General features: G+C 32.7%; 1 protein-coding gene across 34 annotated transcripts in view; it reads left to right on the top strand.

Annotated features, from left to right (window-relative positions):
* Nucleotides 1-24,425, top strand: part of NRXN1 (neurexin 1) — a 1,346,328-nt gene that overhangs the window by 1,301,548 nt on the left and 20,355 nt on the right. For 24 of the 34 annotated variants that reach the window (XM_074286813.1, XM_074286827.1, XM_074286819.1 and 21 more), the window contains one exon: nucleotides 10,644-10,731. In XM_074286813.1, coding sequence (XP_074142914.1) covers nucleotides 10,644-10,731 — 88 coding nt within the window. The remainder of the gene's footprint in view (nucleotides 1-10,643; nucleotides 10,732-24,425) is intronic. The other 10 variants (XM_074286834.1, XM_074286829.1, XM_074286826.1 and 7 more) reach the window with 1 other exon arrangement.

Here is a 24,425-nt window from a genome sequence, read left to right as displayed (position 1 = left end):
ATAATAACTTCTTTACCTTACAAAATAGCATGGTGTTGATTATCATAATTGTCCATTTCATTTAAAAGATTAGAAATTCTTGCATTGAAATGTTTGAAACACTGGATTGCAAAAGTCAAAGGGTAGGAAAGAATCTTCCTTCTGAAGCAGAAAATATAACCAAGATAGGTTTGTATATGTATATTTATTTTGTTCCTACTATGTGCCAGAAACTGCAAGTCACCACTTCTAGTGCCTGGGTTTCCTTAGCTATAAAGTAAGGGAGTTGGACTTGATGACTTCTAATCCTGGATTTCCTTCTTTTAAGTGTAACTCTGTGATATGTTTTCTAACCCATTTCAGTATCTAACCATAATTCTAGTCTAGAAGTTTTCAATGAAAAAAATATTTCATAGAATCATAGACTAATAAAAGAAGTCCAATCTGGTCATTTTAGAAGTGAGAAACCTAAGGTACAATGTGACTCATCAGACAGCACACAAATAGTGAGTGATAAAACAAAAAATAAAACCCATATCTTCCAGCACTTTCCCCACTGCATTCAGATGTATTAAGTGCTGATTGCTTGACTCTGGGGTTGGTCATTCAGACTATTGTTTGTTGTTTGAGCCCATTCTCTTTTATAGTACCCCTGATAAAGCTTAAGAGTTGATTTCCACTTATCAAAAGACCACATGCTTTCTGGATAAGGCATTTCAGTGCCCATAGCATTTTCTCAAAGTTCTATCTCCCCATGCATAAGACATTTCTGTTATCTAAATCCTCCCCAAGTTCTTCTCATCCCTTAAGGGTGTGCAGTCCTAAATATGGTTGAAAGAACAGATTTAGAATAAGAATAGACCTTGAGTATGTGTGTGCAGACTGTTCTCAGCCAGGGATGATCAAGGTACCACTTTGACCTGAGAGAGGTTAAATACATTGTTAGAGACACTTGTCCAAATGGACTCTTATCTAAAGCTAATACCCCTGCTTGATCACTAGTCTGTCTCTTTCAGCAGGTTGTCTCTTTTCTGAAAGGGTTATAAACACCAGGGGAAATACAAACTGAAGAATAGAATTGATTAATGTGACATATTTGAGTTTCTGCAACTGTCTCAACAACCAGTCATAGAGAGGCAGCTCCAAACACAGTAAATTAAATTTAAATTACACAGTGTTGGCTAGAAAATTGCTCCGTTAATTCCACCTTCAAAATGAAATTTGATTTTTTTTTCCCACTTGAACCACCTCCTGATTTTTCATATCCTGATGATTTCTACAAGGACATCTACTGGGCTAAGTTCTTTTATTGCATCTCTCCCCTCTTCTTAAAGGAGAAATACATAAAAAGTAATTCTTAGATATTCAGTTGTGGCTAAGATAAAGGATGCATTAAAGAACTGGTTTTTGTTAGATCTTGTTTCCCAATAGGCAGGTGGACAAAGTTTTATATAATACTTTAAAATAGGTGCTTAAAAATATCTGATCAGAATTCTCATTTTTGTTAAGGTGACATATACAATGAATGACAGAATAAGGCAGCAGACTGATCTCAGCAGGTTAAAATGATGGGCCCAAACTTGTAAGATTATGTTTAGCATAAAGATAGCATTCAGAATTTGATTCAAAAAAGTTTAATTGCATTAGTCCAAGTTAGAGAACAGTCAATCAACAAGCATTTATTAAGCATTTGTTATATGTTAGGCACTGAGCTAATACTGAAGATATGAAAAAGGTAAAATCCATCCCTGCTCTTAAGGAGCTTATTATCAGGGAGATAAAATAGAAATAACTAATATATACAAAATATACACAGAATAGAGGCAAGATATTTAGAAAGGAGGAATTAACAGCTGAAATGGGGCCTGGGAGGTTGGGGGAAACCTAGAAGGTACATTCTGAGCTGTCTTCTGGAAGTTAGGAAATCCAAGGATTAAAAGCTGTTCATATGAAATAGACCTGTGAAGAAGAGGAAGCTCAATAGGAATCAAGAAATATGATATGGCTTCAAAAGAAGCTAATGTGATTTTAGGCTACATCAGTAGAATAGTGACCAGATCAAGAAAGATCAATAATCCCCAGCATATGCTTGGCAATTGTGAAACCATATCTGAAGGATTTTGTTCTGTTCTGGATACCACATTTTAAGTGAGACACTGATAAATGGAACCATTCAGAGGAAAACAATCACAATAGTGTGGGAACTTGAAATTATTTGATATAAGAAGGTTGGAGAGGTTTAACTAGAAAAAAGATTTCCCAGGGGCAGAGGACTTATGAATACCCTTTACATATTTGAAGTGTTAGTGTGTGTATGGACAAGAAAGTAAAGACAAGTTTGGACTCACAATGAGGAAGAGCTTTCTAATTTTTAGGCTTGTTCAAAAATGGAATAGGCTACAGTGCATGTTAGTGAGACTCTTCTGAATACCTGAAACTATTCAGAGGCATCTTAGTAAGAATATTACTATACTGGACAGATTGAATTGGATGACTTCTAAAATTCTGTACAATTCTAGGATTCTTTGGTTCTGGGTTTCAAACACCCAAACTTAAGGGCAGAATAGCAACTTTGAAACAACTGTTATAGATAGGAAGAGATAAAATAGAGTTTAGGAAGCAAAAAAAGAAAATCGATTTCTTCCACAGATCACCCACTGTAATAGCATAAGACTAGCCCAATTAGAGATACAACTTTCACATTTATAGAACTACTCATGTCTCTCAGCCACACTGATACATAATGTACTGATTCTCATCAAGAAATACTACTGAGAGTATCTCTTCCTATTACTACTGGCTTTCCTTCTTCCCCTCATGTCATTAACTATTAGTATTCCTCTAAAATATTTGATAATTGGTATTTATATTGCACTTGAAGGTTTGCAAAGCACATTACAAATAGTACCTCATTTGATCCTTGAAACAACCTTGGGAGGTAGATACTCTTATTAATCTCATTTTACAGATGGGGAAACTGAGGTAAGTAGCAATTATGTGACTTGCCAAGTATTACACACCTAACAAAATTTTCACATTTCTTTTTGTATTCCATAGACAGTGAATAATAGATCTGCAAGGGATCTTAGAAGCAATATAATACTACTTATTTTATATCTGAGTAAACAAAGGCCTATAAAGAAGTGACTTGGCCACTGTCCCAAGCTAACAGAGACAGAACTAGGTCTTGAATCCAGGTTTTCTGGCCCCAGGGATCTATTTTTATTATTCCATGTTGTCTTTTCTGTTTTTATCCTTGGTTTGTATTGTAAATATGTTTACCAGTAGCAGACAACAAGAAACTAGATAACTAGGTAGTATAGTAGATTATTAGACTTGGGATTCATAAAACCTAATTTTGAATCCTGCCTCAGACACTAGTTGAATGACTTTGGACAATCACTAAGGACATCTGGTTCATTATTTGTAAAATGATGGGTTTGAACTTGATGCCTACTAACTAGATTTCTTTCTACTCCAAATTTATAATTTCCTGGTGCTATCATAGCAACAAGGGAGAATCTAAGACTTAAATATATTTCTTATTATATAACTTATTAAATATTTATGATTAGTTACAAGTTATTATAATGTCATTTAGTAATGAGTTATCTTCAAAAAGTTGAAAGCAAATCTAGATAAAATATTTTCTCTTCTATTTCCTAGAATAGTTCTCTAGTCCTTGGCTACTTTGCTCTAAAACTAATGGACATTTTATAGCATTTGTAGTATTATAATTCATGTGTTTCTAAAGAAGTATATCAGACCCTAAACCAAAGTATATAAAGGAAAGAAATCAAAATGGAGACATTCAATTCATTGACTTTACACTCAGTGCAATCCTCTATGATTTTTAAGGTTTTTAAATAGGTATCCTTATGCCATCTTGAAAAGCAGATAGTGTAGAAATAGAATGTAGAATGAAGGAAGAACATTTGATTTACAATCAAATTTTTGACATGAGCAATAGTGGAATTAACTGTGCTTGACCATGAATGTTTGTTAGAATTTTGTATTTAGTTTTATTTTTTAATGAGGAAAGGTGGGAGGAAGAGAAAATATATTTTATTAAAATTAATTTAATGTAATTTTAACAATGATAATAAAAGTGCTTGGATGTAGATCCCAAGTCAATTACTCAAGAAAATGGATAATTTACTTTTCCCTCATCATCAGTTTTTATATATGAAAAATTAAATATTTGAATTACATGATCTCTAATGTTACTTCCATTTCTGAAAGCTGTGATTTTAGTAGACTCAGTATTTTTACCCTCATTTTATTGCTGGGGAAATTGAGACTCAAAGAGTTGCCCAGTATAACATATCTAATAATGTCAGTGACGGGCCTGAAACTCTAATCCTTTGATTTTAACACCTATGTTTGCTATTCCTTCCTTCTCTCTTCTTTTCCTCTATTTCTTTCCTGACTATATCTGAATTTTCCCCTTCCCTTTTTATTTTTATATTTTTCTTTTTCTGTGTTCATCTCTCTGTATTTTCTGAATATTTGTATCTTTCTGTATTTGTCTCTATTTCTGTTTTTCCTTCCTTCCTTCCTTCCTTCCTTCTTTCCTTCCTTCCTTCCTTGTTCTCTCCCTCCCTCCCTCTCCCCCTCCCTCTTCCCTTCCTTCTTCCCCTCCCTCTCCCACTCCCTTTCTCTCCTTTTTTCCCTCCCTCTCCCTCTCTCTCCCTCTCCCTCTTTTCCTCCCTTTCTCCCTCTCTCATTTATTTAAAGACTGGGTCTCTCTGTTACTCTCAGAGTTGAAGAGCATACCTTTCCTAGCCCAATTTTGCACTCCCTTGAAAAGCCTGATAGTTCTCCACCGCCAGAGCCTTACTATATTAATGACATGGACTTTTGTCCTCCTCTACTTCAGATCTCCCTAAGGGATCTATAAGCCCCAGCCTTCCCTGATTCAGGAATTAGGTCCTGCTTACCCATATTCTTTGCATTAACTATATTACTGTGCCTCTAATGTGTAACTAAATTATTCTTATGTTTTTACAGAAGTAATCAAATTTTAATCCTGAAAGTCATTATCACCCATTAGATGTGGGGAAAAATGATTTTCTTTGTTACACATGGTTTTGCTAGACTAGTAAGAAATAAGGGCTTTAGTAATCAATATTTTTAATTAATAGAAGTTATTTTATAGTACAGGATAAGCTACTATGCAGGGTGTCCTTTAATTTATTAAAAAAAGTGATGGATTATTATGGAAAAAATCATATAGCGCTTAAACAAATTTGTTTTTTAAATGAAGACATGTTTGAAAGTGAATTTATTTTGAAATCTGGATTTTTTCCCCTTTAGGCCTTAACGGACTAACATAGGGGTAGTCTTAAATGTAAGTTGTGGAGATCAGAACAATTGAATTTCCTACATGGTAAATTTATAGTGTTTTTAATAGAAACGTTTCTGCCCCCATCAAATTAATTTTTTCTGTCATTCATAGTAATTTCCTTGTCCACTAACATTACCAGACTTTGAAAAATTCTAGGTGTGCCAACTGATAAAATCACTTCAGTTTTAGATATTTCATGGTCTCAAATTGATTCTTTTAGAAATATTTTAATTTATAAATTATTGTACTGATCTGCAGTGGGCAAATCCTTATGCTTTTTACCATTATTTCCTTGAGTCACCATTTTGCTTAAATTATGATTTTATATATTATATAATTTTGTTGAAAAGAGAATGACATTCTTACCTATAAGAGATCCTGCTCAATAGATCTTAATATCAACACAGAACATTTAAAAATAGCAGAAAAAAACTATGATAAATTTTCAAAAAAACATTATATTTTTGTGTGACCTACATTTTAAACTAATAGACAAGATAATATTTCTACACACACTGATTTAAAATACAGATACACATACTAGCCCCAAATTAAGTTTTTGTATGTTAATTCTGGAAATGACAGAAAGTTATAAAAGTATTAAAGGAGGTACTATTTCTTGGCTTCAGGTATTCTATTCTGTGGAAGATACTGGGTCTGTATACTTTTCACTTGCATTGGAATTGTTCCAGCAAGTTTTTGAATGTGCACTAGTTTGATAAACATTAACTAACTTAACATGACTTTGACACACAGGATAGATTTTCATAAGCAAAAATTGTCTTCAGATGAGTAGATTTTATATGTATAACTCCTATATTACTGCAATTTAATAAAATATTTAAGCTGGATAAGATCCATAGGATCGTTATTTTAGAGCAAAAGCATTTCCTAGATCATATTTTTACAAAGAAATTCACAAAAATAGAGAGATGTTTAGTGAGTTGGTCAATGTCATACAGCTAGTTAGTTGACAGCACTAGCATTAGAACCCAGATTTTAATATACTTGTAGTGTAGTTCAGGGATTATTGTAAATATAAATTATAAATACTCTGATTCATAATAGAGAAGCAGATGTCCAATTTCTCAAGATGCCCACTGTTTTTCTCTTTGTCTTTTGTCCAGACCAGTAATTTATCAGCACATCAACAATTTGCATGTGATTTAGGAATATATTGAGTTGACTAGTCCATTAAGAACTTGTGAACAAGCCCAGGTGTCACACATCTAGTATGTATCAAAGGGCTTGAACCCTTGTTTTTCTGTTCACTATGCCATGCTGTTCCACTGTTATAAGTGCATGAATGAATTAAAGTCTTTGAGACAAATGACAAAATGAATGTCAATTTTATAACTACAATTTTAGGTTCCTTTCAGGCCTAGAACTATACTTATTTGTAAGTCCAGCAACTTAATGCAAATAAATAAAATTTGGTGTAAATATGGTGCTATTTGTTTTTTTTAAATTGTGATTTTTTCCCTCTCAAATTATTTCTTATTATATGTATTAGTTATAACTAAATATCAGATTGTCTAAATGGAAAAAAAAGGCAAATTATATTTAAAATTTTATGAAGGAATTAAAACTCACCATTCACACAGACACACAGATTCTTGTTGTTTATAGTCAAAGTAACTTTTTCAATAAAAATCTAACTCTTGAAAAACAGATTATCTTTTTATAGGAGGAATTGGAACAACTGACCTACAAGGCAGCCTAATTGAATCACTTGTTATTATCATATCAGTTTTCATGTTATTCCGCTGAACTTTCTGAGCCAAAAGGACATTTGTTCCTTTGCCTTTTAAATCCTTGTTTAATCAAAGAATCCCGACCTGACATTCATACAAATTGCTAGCATTTATCATAGGCATTAATAACTATAACTCCTTAAAAAAAACTGACTGTCTTGAGCTTTCTCTCTTCAAATAAAAATAGGGAAGGAAAAATAAATATTTCTACAAAGATTCTATCAGAATAAGTTCTAAGCCTTATGGAAAAACCCAGCTGGTACCCTAACATAAATTTTTGCTGTTATTTATATTTAGATTATGGACCAATATTTCTTCATTTTTATTTGAGCTACTTCTTAATTCTTTTAAAATATCTTTATATTTTGAAATTTTCCATTTCTAGTTTTATCTCTGTGGCTCATTTTCCCCACCCTTCTTTGCAATCTATTTATTCCCATTATGATTGGTAAATATATTTAGAACTTCTATAATGAAGAAAAGAATCCTGCATCACATTATTCTTTTCTCTTGGAACTAGGACCAAACTAAGACTAGTTTGATTCAGTGCTTTTAATTGAGTATTTAAAATTTATTTTGCATTTACTATTACTGTCTAAAAATATGCATAATCTCTTTAATTTTTAGCAGAAATAATGAATTCCCTTTCCTCCTATGCCTCAGAATACTTCTTTCCTTAATCATTCTTCATTAAAAGCTCACTATTTGTATACAATAGCTAGACAGAGTTTAGTGTTGCATGCAAGTATAAAAATGGAGAGAAAACCAACCTTTGGCATTTATAAATGGATTAATTATATGATCAAACAACTAGATTGTGTTGACCTCTGTTTTTAAGTTCAATTCAGTTCAACTGATATTTATTAAGAAGCTTAGCAGAACACAAAGATGGAAAACAGGTAGATCACATTTGGAGAACAGGAGTGACTGGAACATAAAGGAAATCTAATCATCTTGGAAAATCAGATTGGAACTAGGTTATAGAAGGCTTAAAGACTAGGGTAAGGAGTTTGTGTTTTATTGTATAGGCACTAGAGTCACAAGGAAAGATTTTGAAAGAGTCAGTGAATATTAAGATTATTTGGAATTCAAGTGACAGAACTGGTGCCTAGAGATATAAAGTAACTAATACAAGGTCTTAGGAGTTACTACAGAACCAGAATTTGAGCCCTCAAAATTACCATATGTCAAGTACTGTACTAAGTGCTCAGAAAACACCAAAGAGAAATAAAGGCACAGGATCAATCTTTGGAAATAGGGGGTGAGAGAATGATAAGAGATTGATAGATATGTTCTAAAAGATAAAAGAAGAACTAGGAGAAAAAGTGTCTTAGAGGGCAAGGGACAAAGGTAAGGAATAGATGATTAATAGTACTTAGTCCTGAAGAAAGATCAGAGGAAATGAGAATTGGGGTAAAAAAGGCTTTGAATTCAGAAATTGAGATGAAATCATTGGTAATTTTTGAGAAGCAAGTTTCAATAGTATGGTTTTTGAAGTTAATGAGTGAACAGGTATTGAGAACTATAGATAGATAGGTAGATGTTAATTAATTAATAATTTACCATATGCCAGACGTGATAAAATATAAGAAAAGAAGACAGTCCCTGCCTTAAAGAAATTCATTCTATTGGGGGAAGACTACAAATAAAATAATGCTAAAAACTGCTGGAAATTGTGACCATCATGAGGAGATTTAGGGAAATGATTTACAATTGATAGGAAGGCAAAAGATTCACCTATCAGAAGTGATGTGGAAATAGAGGATAAAAAAAGAGAAACTATATCTTCTAGGAACTTAACATTATAAAAAGGGAACCAAGAGTATAGTGTGATGATTTGATGGGTTTGCCGAATCCAAAGTAGGTTTATTAGGAAGGGGGAATTAGTGAAACTTGAACATGTGCCTTAGATAGTAGAAAAGGAGTGTACAAAAAAGAGATTAAAAATGAAAGTAAAAGAGGGAGTAAATGACAGGAATGGAAAGAGAATAAGGAGAGTGAGAAAAGAGAGAAAAAGACACTCAGAGAGAGGAAGAAGAAGAGAGAAACGGAGAGATAGAGAAAGAGAGGGAGGGAAGGAGGGGTCAGGATCAAAGAGTGTGGAGAAGTCACATTATCTTCTATAGCTGTACAGAGGAGTAAACTTATATGTAGCTGGGGAATTGAGTGTTCTCATCATGGTGGCCTTAATTTTAGAAAAATAGGTAAGGTCATTTCTCTTCTGAGAGACAGGGTGGAGAATATAGTTTGAGTTTGTGGAGAAGAATTGCAAAGAGTCTCCATAGAAACTATGATGGAGAGTCAACCAGAAATGAGTAAGATACGGTGCCATAGATAAGGTCCTAGGTGAGATTAACTATCACTTTATAGTGATTTCCTGATTTTTTCTTGTAGCCTTCCATTACTGAGGAATAGGGTAAGAAAACACAGATGCTAGGAATAACCAAGTGTTGAGGATTATCAGGAATGAACAGCAGAACAAGGGGGCAAAAGAGTTGTGGGTGAAGAATAGCACATAGTCCCAGTAGATCTTTTTTGCTGAAAATGTAGTAAAAGCTAAAACATTGAAAGGAAAACTGCCAATTCTTCTTTCTTTATCAACTATAAAATGTATTATCCCCAGAACTTTTATTTATTATGAAGACTTAATAATTAAAAGGAAAATAATGACATAACACTGTTTAAGCCTTACACTGCTAACATTTGAATCTAGAATCTGAACTAGTGTGAGAAAAAATTCCTTGCAAAACATGGGTAAGGATCTCATACTAGTCTGTTCTTCATGACAATAGTTAAACATCTTCAAGCTTTCTCAAAGTCCAAGTGATTGAACTCTGTCTAAAAGTTATTATTGCTGCTTTCAGATGTGCAGACACAGACATACAGAAAAGCCACCAGTGCATGTCTTTTGTTCTGGGGCTGCAATAAATTCCACTTGCTTTATTTTTTCCAATTATTCACTAACCTTTTCTGAGTAACTGTGCATAATTTATTTGTTAAAAAAAGAGAGTATGTCCAAATGAGCTTTCACTATTTTTCATACCTTGTGTCTTACAAAAGTATCACTAAGATTTCATTGTTTGCAGGCATTTGACATTTGTAAGTTGCCACTGGAAAGTAAAAAGAATGTTTGTACTATTGTCTTTGTAAAGGAGATGATTACATTTGTTGTATCTTAACCACTCAGTCTGTTTGATAAGCTGAAACTATGCTTCCTATATTCAATGCATGTTAGATTTAGAGATAGCAGGGACAACAAAGGCCTTTAAATTCAATTGCCTCATTTTTATAGATGAGAAACCAGAGGACATGAGGTTAAATAACTTACCCAGTATCATGTAGCTAATAAATGTGGGAGAAAGCTTACAGGATTCAAACTTTGGCTTTCCTTAATTTATTTTCTGTCTTCAATTTTCTATGTCACTTTGCTGTCAATGGTAACAGTGATAGAAATGATGATGGTCATGATGATGATGATGATGATGATGATGATGATGATGATGATTATGATAACAAAATGTCCTAGATTTTTTTGAGTAAACCTTCTGAATTTTTCTTTGCAGACCACCGATGACATCCTTGTGGCTTCTGCTGAATGTCCCAGTGATGATGAGGACATTGATCCCTGTGAGCCGAGCTCAGGTGGGTTAGGTTAGTCAACTTTTTTCTTACTCTTTGATTACCCTTATTGATTTGCATGCAGCATCTCATAGAAAGACCTTGCTTCCGAGTTCTTATGAACATACTTTAAAAAAAAACAACCAATTTTTTTATAGACTGGATGGACTTAAAAAAAAAAAAAAAAAGAACAGAACCAACTCCCGACATTTATTGAGAAATGCCAAGATTATGCATTTCAGTATGAGCTGTTGGGGACAGCACATTGGATTGGTGACTTACTATTCTCATTCCATTAGCTATGAACATAATTTTTATGTATAATGTTATAATGTGCTTTCCCCTTAGGTCACTTGTGGTATAACTACATTTTTTGTAAAGCTAAGTAATCACATTGTATTGTGAATAAAAATTTGACCTTTCCGTGATCTAAAAAAATCCCTAAAATTCCCACACAAAGAAATCAAATTAGCTTAAGTGGTATATTTTTGATCTCGGAAGTGGAAGTATTACTGTAAAAGTAATATAAATAGCTTGTGGAGCCTTTGATATATTTATGCATGTGTAATGTAGAAATGTTTCCTTCTTTGATATTTTCCATATCACCTGACAATTTTAGCTCATTTACTTTAATAAGTTGATGCTTTATTTACCCTATTTATTTGTACTTATCATCCATTGTGAATGGTTAATACAGAAAGATGGTTTTCATGCTGCTCTTTCTACCATTAAGTAATGACTATAGGATCCCTTAAGTTTAAGTATGAAGATCATAGGGATTTCTTTTGAATATTCATGACAGTGAGTATCAGGGACATTTTTACTGTACTCAGAATGAGCTCAGGCTTTACTAAGCAGTTTTGTTCCACCTTTAATAGCCTTCCTGTTTAGTGATAAAATGAATAAAAATTGGGGAGGTAGTAACTCCAAAGCAGTTAATGACCTCTGCATGACAACTCTGGGAACTCCAAGAGGCCTGCAAGTACAAGACAGAATGGCTTGTTTATTACTGATTAACCACCTGTAGTGTTGTACATATCCACTTTAACATGAATTCAAAAATTGCCATTCTTATCTTTCATCTTTAGCTTAAAAACCAGTTGTAAAGCCTTAATTTGAGTCCCCTGTTTCCTCTGAAACACAAAGTAGTACAGACCTGCTATACAAGGGAGTTGGGAAAGGAAAGCTTTATCCCATTTTCTTACTTCATTGTTCAACATTTAAGATAACTTTTCAGGATATTGAAGGCCAATGAGGAACATAACAGATATTAAATCAGTCAGTTTTATAGGATTGCATGAGATCCTGTTCAAGAAATGTTATTTTATTGCTTGTCTCTTATGTCAACCTTATTTCCATCAATTCACAAACCTATAGCTCAAGAATAATTTTTCTTGTTAAATCTGTCTGCAATATCCAAGTGACTAAATATCTCCAATAATTTCTCCTTGTCCTCCAATAATATCCAAGACCATCTCATTCCTCCTCTAATCAATACAATTTCATTTGTCCTTAAGCCTTTTTCATTTTAATTACAGGGTAGCTCAACCCACTTTTCTCCTGTTAAAATATACCTCTTCAATGAATAAGTAGAATCACCCATGATTTTTAATGTCCAAAAGTAAAGTGCACATAATAAATACACTAGAGTTTAGAGGAGGGCAAAAGCAGTTAGATAGTTGATACTTTGTGGGATATAGCAGAGGTATCATATTTTTGACAGGCTACATGTGATCCCCAAAATTCCTGAGGGTGGTCTGAATCAAATTAAAATGTAATGGGGAAATATTTAACAAAATAAATGAAAATATCATACAATAGTTAATGTTAATTCATGGTTTTCTAAATCACTCTGTGACTCTAAGATGAATTTGACACTATGGGGTACACTGGACAGAGGTATTTTTTAGATATGAGACAGGTAGGATTTAGTGGATAGTAATAAGGAAAGATGACTGGGGGCAGTATTGAGCATAAGCTCTAGATTAAAGCTTATTAAACTGTTGGCCATGCCCCCATATGGGATCACGTAAATAAATGTGGAGAGTGTGGAAAAATTTGGCTATTAAATGTTCCACCAAGTTATTATTATTATTATTTTTTTTTATTTTTTTATTTTTTTTTGCTGAGACAATTGGGGTTAAGTGACTTACTCAGGATCACACATCTAGGAAGTGTTATGTCTGAGGCCAGATTTGAACTGAGGTCCTCCTAACTTCAGGACTGGTGCTCTATCCACTACACCACCTACTTGCCTCAAAGTCTTAATTTTTTATGTAAAAACAACTAGCACATCCATCTCATTTGTAAACTGTTGTAATTACACGTTTGCACCATTAGATTATAGTCTAATAATAACCTATAGAAGGTACCTAGTAAATGCTTTATTGACCACACAGTAAAGCATTTGTTTATGTACTTACTGTCTTCTACAAACTTGAGACCATGACATATTTACTTTTGTACTTTATAATTACTTGTTTAATTGTTCTTTATATGGTCTGAATCCTGAAATAATGTAAACTAAAATAAATTCCTCTTTCCCTTTGCTCAGTGTGGTTTAATAAAGATTTAGTTTCTTTCTTTATGTTTAGAATGATCATTAAGTCTTTGCTTACTGATCCTATGTGAGAACCACTTATATGCTTTTCAATCATTATTCAACCAATCTTCATTTTTTCCTTTTTTACATGAAATAACTCTACTTATCATTTAAAAATCTTCATTTAAGCAATTTTCAAGTTATCTTCATTTCTAATAATGGATCCTGGCACTAAATATTAGGGAGGATCTGAGAAATTTTTTACAATGCAAGGATTACATTTTGAATATGCCATGTTGCTTTTGTCATGACTAAAATGTAATCCTATCATTGAGCTTGTTTAGCTAATGACCATGATAAAATGGAAACTCCTCAGCATCTTGTCCATTTTGACTTCAAGATTTTTTTCCTCTCATATTTACACATAATAAGTTGCCTGAAAGATTTTATTTGATCCATTGTGGATTTCTTCCCAGATATACTGATTTGAATTTATTATATTACTAAACTCATTCCTTTTATTCTCTTTGTTTCTGGTTACCCAATCCCTGTTTCAATGTTTATCATCCAATGAATATATCATGGTGGTTTGTGACTTTAGGCTCATTTGAGGCTTAATTTAATTACTTGTACTAAGTCTAGTTTGACTTTCCCACAATTTCATTATGTGCTACTTATTTTAGTACCTGACATTTCTTAAATGTTTTCTTCATCCTTTCTTTTATATATTGATATTTATATTAAGATATTTTTCACTTCTATTTCTCAGAAAAATTTGCTTTTCTGATCAGATCATTAGTTTTTCATCGTGTTCCTCCTCCTTAATCTGCACTTGATTTCCACTTTATTCTGATAATACAAAATTTTCAATTGTGTTCTCTGTCCCCATCAATTACTTGGTTTATTTGTTTGATTTTCCTGCAACTTATCCAATTGTTGAAGAGATATGTTCTTATGCTTCTGATATTTCCTCAGGCTACCACCAGTTCTTCTTTCCTTATATCTTTTCCTGTGGCTATGTCATCATAAAATTATAGGATGTCAGAATTAGAAGTGACCTCAGAGTTTCTCTTATTCAACCCTATTTAACAGGAATATCCTCTACAACATTGTGATACCTTTGATTTTGGGGGAATCTCATTCCTTCCTGACACAATTGATTCTACTCTGAATAGCTCTATTTGTTAGCATTATTAATTGTGTATGATCACACGGAATGTCATAAAAGTCTTAGTGTACTTTTAAACTATTAAAGCAAATCTATTAAAGCTTAAAACTACATTAAGACTTTGACCCAACAGATATATGTCTATATGACCCAACTATATATGTCTCTATATACATACATATATATCCATATAACACATAATGTTGAATGCACATTTAGATGTTTACATACACACGTATTCTCATTTACGCCTTTAGATCCAATTGTAAGGGTCATTTTATTTTGTTCATTATGTCGGTTTCCCTAGCAGAGGACTCATAATAGAATCGATACATAGCAGATGTTTAATATGTGATGATTGATTAATAATTTGCCTCTTTACAATGCATCCTTAGGGTTGCTGTTTTCAACACTTCAGATTCTTCAAAATAGCTATTATTCTTCCTCCTCACCTTGCAAATTTGCTCTTTCCCAGGCTTAACAACTTTTTTTTTTTTGGTAGGATTCCCTTATGAACACTTCTGTCCCTGGGAATTTTTGTTTTTGTTTTTGTTTTGTTTTTACTGAGGAAATTGGGGTTAAGTGACTTGCCTGTGTCACACAGCTAGGAAGTCTTAAGTGTCTGAGATCAGATTTGAACTTAGGTCCTTCTGATTTTAGGGCTGGTGCTCTATCCACTGTACCACCTAGCTGCCCTTAAACAACTTTTTTTTTTAATATAACAAAGTTCCCAGGATTCTTATGATTTGAATCATCCTCTAGGTTTTAATATTACTTATAAAAATGTTGTACACATACTTAACATGGTACTTTAGATATGGTCTGATCAGGCAGAAGAGTCAGATTGTACACTTGTTCTGTGTACTTCATTTTATTAATGAAACCAAAAATTATGTTGATTTTATCTGATGAAGAAAATAATGCAATAGTGTTTAATTTTTTCCCCTTTGTATGCTAGTGAATTACTCATTCAAACTTGACACAGGAATCATGTTGTATACCCAACAAAACCTACCTGATGAGCTGTGAAAATGATCATTTGGCAAAGTATTGCTTTGCACATTACCAGCATTAGTATCTGCCATTAGCACAGTGCTCTTCTCCCCTTCCTAAGTTGTATCCTTGATTTCTCTATATCCTTAATAAAAAGAAATACCATATAAAGTGCATATGAAATTTTCTGTGTTGAAGTATGGTGGAAAACCACTGAAACCAGCAAGACATGGAGAATAAATTGAATACAATGAAATGTAACACAGAAAATTCAACTTAACTAGCATCAATTCAGCACCTACTATATACATAATATGTGATGGGATAAAGAGGTAATTACAAGTCAACAAATAATGAAATATCTCTTGTATGATAGGCACAAAGTTAAAACAAAAGTAAAGTGTTTTCCCTTAAAGTGTTTACTGGGTCAGGGGATAGCATATAAACAGGAAGTTAAATATAGAACATATACAAAGTAATTTCTTGGAGGAATCTCTAGCTACAAAAAAGATCAGAATAAGCTTCCTATAGGAGGTGACATGAACTAAGTTAAGAGACAGAAGTGAGGATAAACAAGACAGTTTCCTATTGAATAATTAAGAGAGAGGGAGAAATTGGGAGAAATTATATGTTACACTAATAGTAGTAATACAAAGTCTCATAGCGGATATCTGTAGAAGGGAGAGATCATTTCTGTTTTGGGAATTAGGAAAGGCTAAAAGGATCATTTTAACTGGAATTGGAAGGATAGATAAGGCTTTTAAAAGGCAAAGATTGGGGAGCAGCAATATAGGCAAGGAAAAGAATGGGACAAAGCATGGAAACCCACTGCCAAACAAGAGGGAATAATATCAGAACAGGAAGTTATTGCCTCAGCAGCTTTGGTTCCACTACAATTATAAATTAGAGTTCATTGATGTCAGTGGTATTAATGTGAACAAGAGAGGTTCTGTGTTTCTGAAATTGGATTTGATGTCCCAAACATGTAGAGGAAAGGCAAGATTGACCACTTCAGTAGTATGGACTGAGATTGTGTTTTCCAGTAGATGAGCAGTCTTCAGAAGCATTTGCTCATCTGTTCCCTCAGCATGGATATACAAACCCATTCCTTTCTTCTCATTATATAGCTGATGTTTGAGTACTAGGGAGAAGATAATATTGGCTACATTCTCTGAATCTTAAAACTTTAGGTTTGCATTAAATCTTCTTGCAGAAGTCTCTGGTCACAATGGTACATAGACTACAGACATGAATTCAAGTTCAGATTTTATTTAGCAATACAAATCCTGCCAGATTTTATTACTTCACTTCCTGTTGGAATTGCTTCTTGGTGAAAAGCTCAGAAAGAAGTCTGAATCTAATTAGGATCCCTAGAGTAGATGAATTTTCAATAAAAGGTTTTTCTCCTTTCATGTAAAATTTTTTTGAAATATGATTACCTCCCCACCCCTTTTTTTCTGCTCTTAAAGAGAAGGATTCTCATCTCTAAGGGAAGTCATTTATTTTCAAGAAACTCATATGATTCTAACCACTCCCTTTAGAAGTGTAATATTATGAACAAGTTACAATTTGGGGGGAAGAACAGAAGAGCTAATAGTATTTTAGGTCTCAACAAATAAAGAAAACCATCTCTAAATGTTTTAACCATAGCTTTCTTTGGGGAAAAAAAAATAATGGTACATACAACATTTGTACAAAGGAAAAGATATCTGTGTAATGAAGGGAGAAAGAAAAGGGTCAGTAATTCTTATAGAAACAGTAAGACATTCTTTAAATAAGTGGAGAACAGAATGGCGAATAAAATACCTTTTAAGGGCTAACAAGGACTATGGTGCTATATAAGGAACATGATAGTGTGTAAGGTACTCAGAAATGTTTGTAGAATGAAAAATAAATTAATAAGTGGCTAATAGTAATAACAGATATAGTGCTAATAGTAGAAGAGTAATTATAGTAAATATTGCATTTTATGGTTTGCAAAGTATCTGACATTTTATTTCTTTTGATCCTCACAATAATTCAGTGAGGTAGGTGGTATTTGTTATGCCCTTTTTGCAGATAAGAAAAGTAAGGTTGAAACATTTCCTTCTGGTAAATGTGGTATTCCTGACTTCAAATTGAGCCCCACTATTTATTATATCATCTAGCTATTTCTATTTAATGGATAAATTAAATGAGGCTATTTAATTATCTTAATTAATATGCATTTAGGGAGTAAGTAATAGATATTCTGATGCTTTGAAGGATCAATGATTTCATCTTTCTTGATATCTCAATACTTGTTCCATTAGGACAGATTGCATCTCATCTGGGCCTTCATAGCCTGGATGATTCCTGTGGATGACCTTCCAAAAAGCCTCTATAAAATTTTTATTAAATAGACTGGAAAATGCCCTCTAGGTATTTTAGTATTTCAAGAATAACAATGCAATGCTTGGATAGTCAAAATGTTAGGCTATACTTACTCTCTATATATTACTGCTCACATCCTTTTTTTTTTTTTTTTTTTTTGATTAGTCAATCAACAAGCACTTTTAAGGTGCTGCTATGTAATATAGACACTGAGTAACTGAGACAAAGCCAAAGACTGAAACAATTTCTAATCTTGTACCTTGGTTAATATATAGTATTTTTATCCTTACTGCCTAGACTATAGTAAACTTGATACATGTTATCTGGCTTGAGTTAAATTTCTTTCATGATAATTCTTATATGGAAGTTATTGTATTAATATATTGCAACTTAGTGTGACTCTTTCTATTGTTCCTTGGGTCACATAAGTTTTCTTTCTTCTGAAATCATGATGCTTTTTGATATTGTTCCATAGAGCCACAACAGAAGCATATTGGTATTGAACAGATCGACTCTATTGACAAACAACAACTTGGAATGGTGAAAATGTTATTTGCACATTTATAAAATGTAATATTTGTCTAATAGATATACTTGGATGGCATAATTCCAGAGGCCTATGAAAATACATGTTATAGGCTGGGCAGTATGTATTTTTTATTTGGTTTTTCTTTGTGGATTTTCAGGACAGTCTTGTCTGAATGGCAGTGGGATTCATTGAAGAGGCTCTATCTTAGGCAACTAGATGGTACAATGGAAAACTCATCTTTTTGAATTCAAATATGGCCTCTCATAGCTATATGACCCTGGCAAGTCACTTTATCTCATTTGCAAAATAGAATGGGGAAAGGAAATGCAAACCATTCCAGTATCTTTCCCCCCTACTTAATACTATGTTATTATTTTTCCAATCATTTGTAAAGATAGTTTTCAACATTCATCTTTATAATATTTGGAACTCCAAATTTTTCTCCCTCCTTTTCTTCCCCCCAGGATAGTAACTAATATGATGTAGGTACAATTATATTAAACATTTTCACATTAGTTTTGTTGTGAAAGAAGAATCAAAACAAAAAGGAAAATCCCTGAAAAAGGAAAAGAAAATTAAAAAAAGTGAAAATAATCTGTTTCAATCTGCATTCAGACTCCATAGTTGTGGATGTGGATAGCATTTTCCATTAGGAGTTTTTGGAAGTGTTTTGGATCATTTGTATTGCTGAAAGAGCTAAGCCTATAGAGTTGATCACTGCACAGTGTTGCTGTTACTATATACAATGTTCTGCTCACTTCACTTAGCATCAGTTCATGTAAGACTTTACAGGTTTTTCTGAAAACTGCCTGCTCATCATTTCTTATAGCACAGTAGTATTCCGTTACATTCATATATCACAACTTGTTCAGTCCTTGCCCAATTGATGGCATTCCAGTGTTTTTGATAAGAAAACCCAAAATTGGGTGGCTTGGACAATGATGAAATGACTGACCAACAAGAAATGGCATTCTTGAGTTTGATATGTAGTGTCTTCTTTAAAAGAAGCATCAGGACAACCTTGACATCTATTAGAATTCCCTTTTTCATTTGAACTCTGTATTGGATATCTTCCACAAAAATAGCAAAAGTTTTTGGCAAGTATATGTGCAGCTTTTAAATTTCTCAGTTGATATTCATAATTAGTGGATCATGAGATGTTTATTTCTTTGTTTGTCAGATAGCTACATGGGATGATGAATAAAATTAAAAATGTGACTTTGAATTCTTGCCTCAGAGATGTACTAACTCTGTGATACTTGGCAAGTCAGCTAACTTTTACCTCTGTTTCTTCACTTATAAAATGAGAATAACAACGATATCTACCTCTTTACTTTATGAGGATACAATGAGATAAAAATTACAAATTACTTTGCAAACCTTAAATCATTGTATAAAGGCTAGGTATTATCTCTGTGGCTACATCTTTCCCACTATCTGTATTTTAATATAATGAGTAGTAAAACAATTTAATAGAGGTGACTTAAAATCTTTTAAGTTTAATTTTTGCTCTAGCAAGTCAAATCTTTTTTCAAATTAATAAACAATAAACAAAATGAGATATTTTATTGCTTATACTTCTCAGTAAAATATGTAAGTAGTCTGCTATAAAAATAATCTGCAAAAATCTATCTCATATTTTTCTTTGATATGTGCATAGATCATTATTATAGAGTTGAGATAGGAAGGTAGATATGTAGGTCAGCTTCCACTGAAATCTTCTTGGTTTAATAATACTGTCAATTCCTCCCCCCCTATTCTTTGAGATACTTTCCTCTATAAGATATCTTGAGAAAGGGTTGTTAGTACTCTGTGTAACATCCAAGAGAGATTTCTTCTGTTCACATTTGAACAAATCCAGAATTTCTTCCTAACTTAATATTTTAAAGTACCATTTCCATTCCCTTATTTATAAAGTTATCAGGTATTAAAGTCCAAATATGGTAGTTCCACTATTGTTTTTAATGGGAGTAGATTGCAATAAAATTCCTAGCAAATTTATGCATTCACATCTATTTAAATTTTATTCTTCAAGATGATTTGGTTCAGCTGTGCTTCATGCCTTTTTTTTTCTTCAAAAATAAATCATGGAGCTATTAATGCAATTGATAAAAACAAAATATCAGAATTAATCTCATCAATGACAGTTATCTCTTGATGTCTGTTTTTTTCTGAATAGATTTCAAAATATAATAAATAAGAGTGTATTTACTTTTCATTGTAGTGGTAAAAGAAGTGGACTTGGTGCAAAATAACCATTTGTGCCATCACATGGTTTGCTTTTATATAAACCAATTACAGTTCTTGTGTATTATCTCCATTTTGAATTGAACATGTTCTTCATGCCAGTTTCCATGTATTTTCCCTGAGAGAAGGAACAATTTTGTTCTTATTCTTCAGCTAGGAACTTCTTGAATTGAAAGTTTGTCTACCAGCACAGTGAAGCAGTGGCTCCAAACCTACATAATGATAAAAAGTAGAATTTTTCACACCAAATTTTTCCATGCACTCATTTCCCCTCCGACTGGCTTTTGCTATTTTGGAGGCTGTTCTACTATAAACTTCCAAATCTTTCTTTATAATGTCTATCATTATCAAGGTGATAAGAAAACCATTTTATAATTTCTTTGTATTTTGAACTTCTGAGTATTCTCATTGGTTTTAAAAACTTTGTCTCTAATATTTTTGGTATATAACTTGACAGATGTCCATAGTCACTCTTCTCCCTTTCCTTTTAAATTTAAATCCCTTTTGATGAGATTTTCAAGACTACAAACAAATTTATATTATTTTTTCTTTTTACCATTTCTTTTAAGGTTTTCAACATTACTTGTTAAGAGCCCACATTCTTATTTGTTCAGCTGTGATCAGAAATTCAAGTCAGTCTCAAACATCATATTTTAAATTAACTGTTCAACTTTTAAATTTTCTTTTCTGAAACCACAGTAGAAGTAAAAAAAAATATCACCTCACCTATGCTTCAGTACCTGCAATTTCTTGTTCCAAAGTTCCTATTCTTTCTTATACAATGTCTTCTAGATTTTCTTTAACATTATCATTGTTTACACGACTCACCAAAAATAAATATTAAGAATCGGGTTTGACAATTCTTGGCAAGTTTTCTCTTTTCTGTGGAATATGCAGAAGGAAAAAACAGATTAACATCTGATTTGAGTTGGTGAAGAATTAGGGAAAGCTGACCATGTGTTAGACATTGGTTTATGAATTTAAACAGCACTGATAGATCTTATAGTGCAGATGCAACAGAATTTAGCATCAAATTAGAAAGAATAATTAGTTAAAGTGGGAAGGTATAAACAGGTATCCGAGTCAATGGAGATAATTTCCAGTCTTCCTTCCTTCCTTCCTTCCTTCCTTCCTTCCTTCCTTCCTTCCTTCCTTCCTTCCTTCCTTCCTTCCTTCCTTCCTTCCTTCCATCCATCCATCCATGTTATCTCCATTTTGAATTGAAAATGCTCATTACTAGGGTAAAATTATTTCACTTGGGAAATTGTGTTTTCTCCTTTAAACTCTTAACTCTTAACCACTTAAAACTCACGTAAGTGATGATAGGTGAGAGAGAATAGTCTATGGAGAAAAATAGACAAACACATAATATACATTGATGTGTAATATGTAGCTGAACTAGTGAAACAGTTTTGGACATTGTCCATATGGAGAATAGCTGGGAGCAGGATAGTCTGATTACTTTAGTCATCTTCATTATAAAATTACAGGTATATTTGTCACAATTTCTCAGCCAATCTCTTGTCTCTGTCTCTGTCTGTCTCTCTTTCTCTCTCTCTGTCTCCCTGTCTCTGTCCCTCTCATTTTCTTTTGTCTTTCTCTCTCTTACCCCTTTTTCCCCCTTCCCCTCCTCTGTCTCTCTCTTTCTGTGTGTGTTTCTCTTCCTGTCTCCTTCCTTTTTCATATATAAATACAAAACAAGATATGTGTATGTGTGTGTGTATGCATGTGAGTGGATCTGCACTTTAAAAACTAACCTAAATGCTTATAATTTCCTTTGAAGAAATCATGAACCAAACATTAAAATTTCAGTTTATAATACAAGTCTATTCTTGTACTACATAAGGAGAAAGGTTAAGAAAACACAAGGAGAACAAAATGGCTTCTGAGATGAAACCTTCTTTTGTAGAAAGGCTTTTCCATTTATTAAAATGCAACAAGCTATTATTCATTGTAATTCAGATGTTTGGCAATTCTATGAAGATAAATATATGAGAATGTACATTTAAATAAATTTATGCTATACTTTTAAATTTTGTTGCAAAAGGTCCTTTACATTTATTAGTGTTCATCGAGCCAAATTTACTTCAATTACCCTCTGATTCTGAGTGGTTTTCTAGTATGCTGGTTGAGGAGAAAAAAATAAGAGGATTATATTGAACCAGTCCCATTAAATCCATTAAGAATAAAGACATCTATATTGAACAAGGTACATCTTTTCATTAAATAAGTCATCAAAATCATTTTAAGGGAAATGTCATTCATTAGATCATATTTATTTGGGCCTGATTGGAAGATAATTTTGTTCTACATTTAATTTTTTTGGAGAAGAATATGTGATTATTCCAAAGTGAATTTAATTATCCTGTGATAGCCAACAAATTGATGTCAAGATAGTAGATTCAGGGTCATATCAGAAAAAAAAAAACCCCAAAACATGCAATCTACAGCAATCTGTTTCCTTGGCATTACATGAATAAATCTTAGTGACTAGTCAAGTGGTAATTGCTCTGTCTTACTAATTATTTCTGGGAGATGGGGGTCTACCTTTCAAAAACCAGATTTTAGAAGGTATAGCAGTTTTGCAATGGAAATCATTAAAGAGTTCATGAAATCACTCAATATAAAGAAGTTAAGATTGAATTTGGGATATTAAAAACAAGCTAAAGCTAAGCCTTTACTAGATACTATTCTGACTTAACATCTTCCCTGCATTGCTGAGGGTACTGAAGAGAATTATAGTGTTCTTGCCAGTGGTGAGTATTTTTGTATATTAACAGTAAGACACTGATAGAAGGAGATAGTAGACAGTGCTAGAAGAAAGGTAGCATCCAGTCAAAGAAGACTTTTTTCTTTGTTGAAAACAATAGTTTTTATATAATGAAACCCCTTTTTCTATCATATGTAGAATTTTTCTAAATGACTCTTAATTTCATGGTGGGACCTGTTATTGGAGGTTTGGTATCAAGATGCTTATTAATTCATCTTGTGATACTTTTTTACTAAGATTCCAAATTCAGTATTCTAAAAAATCAGGACATTCGTTCTTTATGAGTGTTGAACTAAGTATACATTAACAAATGGATCCCCCTCCAAAAACAGTCCCACCAGAACAGCTAGAAAATCCTGGTTTTCTGCAAATTATATGTATTTACATATTGGTGTATTTACTATTTTAGATTTTAAATGAAATCCAAAATTAGGTCTGAGAAAATTAATGCTCCTTAATGCAATTTACTCTTAAAATAAATAACAGAATTAAAAAGGCAGATCTATAATGGATTGGTGAAGAAAAAATCCTCAGGAATCTTACATATATATCACCTTTACTGATGATGTTTACCCAATGTATATCATGATTCCTTTTTAGAGAACTCTATATAAAAGGTTTTGCTGAAGTATGGCAAGTGTCCTATTGAGTTTAGAAAAGGAGAAAGCCAGAAATACTACTGTGATGTAATATATTTGCTAATCTTGAAGAGAAAAATTTAGCATACTTAAAGTTAAGTCCACATATAAGCAAAAGATTATGAAACCAGAGTCAGAGGAGCAAGACTTAAGTGTTGGTATGTATAACTTTGCAGTTGGGAACAACCTAAGTCTCCATTTGTTTTCTTCTATATATATATGAAGTAATTCTTCAACTCTAGTGCAGGAGAGATTATATTAGCTATTAGTTGAAGTCATTTGATCTATGAAGAAGAGTTAGATTGAATTGGAGCCCAATTACACCAATATCACCAGGAACTAATACTCAAAATATTTAAGAATATTAGAGGGAAAAGAATGGGTGAATTTTCAATGATCAGGCCAATATATAATGGCATAATTCTTCCATATATGAAGAATGAAGGAAATATGATAAAATACAGAGTACACAGAGTTAAAAAACACAG

This window comes from Sminthopsis crassicaudata, chromosome 2, assembly GCF_048593235.1.
Source record: "Sminthopsis crassicaudata isolate SCR6 chromosome 2, ASM4859323v1, whole genome shotgun sequence".
In the NCBI taxonomy this organism is placed as follows: Eukaryota; Metazoa; Chordata; class Mammalia; order Dasyuromorphia; family Dasyuridae; genus Sminthopsis; species Sminthopsis crassicaudata.
This window is presented reverse-complemented; position numbering and strand designations above follow the sequence as displayed.